Raw genomic sequence first — 4,107 nt, 5'->3', positions numbered from 1 at the left:
CAATTTTATCTTGAACACAGGCTGACTGTCTTTAATATGGAATTTACCATGAGCAAACATCCAAAGGGCCAGTCTGTGCTTTGGAAGAATTCCTATTTTCCAAATCAAAGGCTTCCATGGCCAAATTATTTGATTGGGAAAGAACCACTTATATGCTTTTTGAATTCCTTGATTGCAATCAAACCACATACGCATGTGATATACTACATTTACCTCAGAATTCATACCTTAGCTTTCCTCAATTCATTTCAAATCTTCACCAAGCATTTCAATAACGACGAATCATCTCTCTTTGGTATCCATGTCCAAAAATCATCAAAGTAGATGTGATTCACCCATTTGATACACAAGGTGTTGGAGTAGATTCACCCATTTGATAAATTCAATGAGTTGAATTTATAAGAAATAAGTTTTATATGATCAATCGATTAGCTTATAAATAAAGTTTATAAAAGCTTCTAGAAATTTTGATAGCATGACTGCAAAAAAGTCAAAGGGAGTGCACCTGCCTTATTTAGACATTGGTGATTTCTAAATTAAAGTGTACATCATAATAACAAACAAGTTGAAATTGTCACATCGATGATATTGGATCATCGATCGGGATTATGATGATATTGATATAATGGGGACATGGATAATGGGCTTGTAAGAGTAGAAGCTCATCATGCTAACTTATTAAAGTTCAAATGTGCTTTAATGATTAAATTTTATTTTAATTGAATCAAAATATAGCCCATTAAATTTTTATAAAATATGCTATTGATTTATGTATTATGAAAATATTTACGATACCATAATTTAAAAACTTGCACACAAAGAAAATAATATTGCATGAGTATGGGTGTGCTAATTTTGAGAGTCAAAGATTTATTGAAATCTAATTACTTAACTAATGTGATTAATTAAGGAAATGATCAGTAATTGAAATAATAAAATATATATTGCCTTGGTTGAGATGGAGAATGACCGAAGTTTTGGGAGAAAAAAAAGCTGAGAAAGTCTCCAAAATCCATCGGCGATTTTGTGTTCTAAAAAAAAGGTTTTGAACAAATTTTGTTTTTGATAAAAACGCAAAATATCTTCTAATTTTCTAGTGAAATTTAGAAGAGGAATCAGTAATCCGGTATTGGACCTGGTTCGAAGATTAAAGAAAGGAGATTTGAAGAAAGCTTGCAGGGATTCTCAACATGAGCTACATCATCTAATACCGGAGTAGTTGGAGACGAGTGAATTGTTCAACAATGGTATATTACTAAAATCCTTATGAATGTTTATTTAATTTCAACCATACGAGTATCCAAAGAAAATTTTGAATGTAAAAATAAAATTTTAAATTTCTGCTGCGATTTGGACACGAGAAAAATGATATCCCAACATAGGTATCAGAGCCAGGTTCTCTTTATCGTATGATTTAAATCATGACGAATAATATTTCTAACCACACAAGAAATTTTTTTCAGAAAAGAGATGCAGCATAAAAACTTTAATTTTAACAACAAAAAAAAAAAATTGAACTGCTTGTAATTGTTCCGGGCAGTGCACTGTGGGCGCCTTCCGCGCACACGCAGGCACGCAGCGTGCGCGTACGGTGCGCGCAGCAGCCGCGGAACAGGGCTCACACAACGTGCCCGCCACTGCCTGATACAATCAGGCAGTGGGCGAGCGGGGCGGGTAGGTGCCCGGGAACGTCTCGGGCACTGTGCAGGGTAATGAGTTTGAATTGTTCGAGCCTAGGGTGCGATTTTCTGATTTTTCAAAATTTTGGACAAAATTGATATTTTATTAAAATTAGTTCAATTTTTCTTTTAAAAATTTATTTTTGGAAAATTAATAATTTTATTGTAAAATAAATAATTAGAATATGATTTTAATTATTTATAGTAAAAGTAAGTTTTATAAGGAATCAATTATTATTGAATTAATTAGAAATTAAATAAAGGTGTTTATATAATTGATTAAATTCTTTAATAATTGTGATATTTAATAATAAAATTATTTATTATTAAATGCATGATTTAATCAATTAATTAAATTTGTTGAATTAATTGATGTTAATATGTGATATTAAATGCATGAAGGATGATCGAGAGCATTGATTAATGTGTTAGGTGCATGTAGGATATTTTACTGTTTTATTTATTTTTTTAATATTTTATATTATTAAATTGGGCCTGATTTATGACTCGTTCCCACCCCATGAGATATATCTCTTATTTGACATGACTATTTACATGTAATTATTAGAAATAGTGGGAGATCAAGACTGGAAGATAGTGGGCTCGATGCACAAGATGAAGACATGTAAAATATCGGAAGCTCTTGTAATAAGTTGTATTTGCATCCCTGCATTCACCTAGGTTTTGGGTCTGGATCCAAGTCCGGCTCACATGGATCTAATAGTGTTAGTGATCGATCATCCTTATTTATTGTTGAATGTCATATTATGATATATATGCGATATATAGTAGTATGCATGTATGCATATCATTAAATAATATAGTTGCATGAATCCGGCAAACATACAAACATGGCACGAGATTTTAAATTAAAATAATGAGACAATTTAAAATTAAAATCTCTAATTTTGAATAAGGTTCAAAATTTATATCAAACCGCAAAAGTAAAATTAATGAAGTTTAATTTATTCTTGCCTTCCATCAATCATGGTTGCATGTTGAACGGTACCCGCAGACAGTGTTTGGATCATATTATTGGGGAGGCCTGGACGCCCAAAAACTGTGACTTTCACCCGACATATGATGTGAATTGAGTAGAACTCCCATGACTTCGGCTAATATTATTGAGGGAACTCATGGCAACCATCCACTATAATTCGATATTGATGGATCGGTTTGACAAGTGAAAATAAACGGCATCATATTATTAGATCCTTATTAAACGTGAGGCGAAACACAGAGAGGTTACATATGGATGCAACTGGATTCTACATTTTAGAAATTATAATTGGCTGATATTATTCGGGATCATAATTGTCTAATTGGACTCTACGTGCCCACCAAGGAAATATGATTTCCCTTTTTTATCAGAGGGTGGTGGAAATGTCAAAATAGTGGGAGTGAAATTTATAAAATACAAATATATATTTTATATCTTAAAATTATTTTAAAATAATCAGTAACCATTTTCTGTTTTCGTTTTCAGTATATTTACGATGACGACTCATAACCCGCTTTCAATCATTCTCGATCAAAACAAGTTGAGTAGCGCTAACTATAAAGACTAGTTTCGAAACTTAAAGATTGTTCTGAACTCCAAAAGGATTGCTTATGTGCTTGATAAGAAGCCACCGAGGGAAGCACCTTCGAACATCAGTGAGACTGAGTTGGCTAAACTTGAGAAATGGTGGGACCATGATCTCCAAACTAAGAGCTACATGTTGGCTTCTATGTCGAATGAACTTCCAAGTGGTTTCGAGGAGGGGATGAATGATGCTGACATTCACCTTCATCTGAAAGAATTGTATGGTGTACAAACTCGCTCAGAGAGACATGCTGTTGTTAAGGAACTCGTGCCTACACGTTTGCGAGATGGGACTTCGGTCCATGAGCATGGTGATAGGATGATTGGGCTCATTGAGAAGTTAGTGGGACTCGACGTGGTTATTCCTAGTGAGCTCTTGATTGATATTCTTTTACTGTAACTGCCTCCCTCTTTCGATGGATTTGTGGTTAATTTTAACATGAACAAACTTGAGGCCACCCTTGAAGAGTTTTTCAATATGCTTACTCCTTATGAGGCCAATCAAGAAAGAAAAGCATGTTATTCTAGTGGGCTTATTGTCCAGTACGAATGAGGGAGCCCAAAATAAAGGCAAAAAGCGTTCTTCCCCACCAAAGAAGAATAAGCCCAACAAAAAGCCATAAAAAAAACCCACTTTGGGGCCCTCAAAGCCCGACAAATCAGAACATGTCTGTTTCCACTGCAACAAGTCTGGACATTGGAGGCGTAACTGAATAGAGTATCTTTCCCAGAAGCGTTCTTGCCATGGTATGTTTTACATAGAAGTAAATGTCTCAATTAATTTCTCTTCTTGGGTATTGGATACCGGATGTGATTCTCATCTATGAAATGATTTGCAGGTGA

At 34.2% G+C, this 4,107-nt stretch overlaps 1 protein-coding gene across 1 annotated transcript; it reads left to right on the top strand.

The window, feature by feature from the left end:
* The first annotated feature begins 633 nt into the window (after positions 1-633).
* LOC142544313 (uncharacterized) lies at positions 634-3,664 on the top strand. Its single transcript, XM_075651373.1, has 2 exons — positions 634-648; positions 3,263-3,664. Exons 1-2 carry the CDS (start codon positions 634-636, stop codon positions 3,662-3,664), a joined length of 417 nt encoding a protein of 138 aa, XP_075507488.1.
* The last annotated feature ends 443 nt before the right edge of the window (positions 3,665-4,107 follow it).

The sequence above is a fragment of the Primulina tabacum genome, chromosome 5, assembly GCF_025594145.1.
Source record: "Primulina tabacum isolate GXHZ01 chromosome 5, ASM2559414v2, whole genome shotgun sequence".
NCBI classification, from domain to species: domain Eukaryota; kingdom Viridiplantae; phylum Streptophyta; class Magnoliopsida; order Lamiales; family Gesneriaceae; genus Primulina; species Primulina tabacum.
Note: the sequence above shows the minus strand (reverse complement) of the source record. Positions and strands in the feature narration are given on the sequence as shown.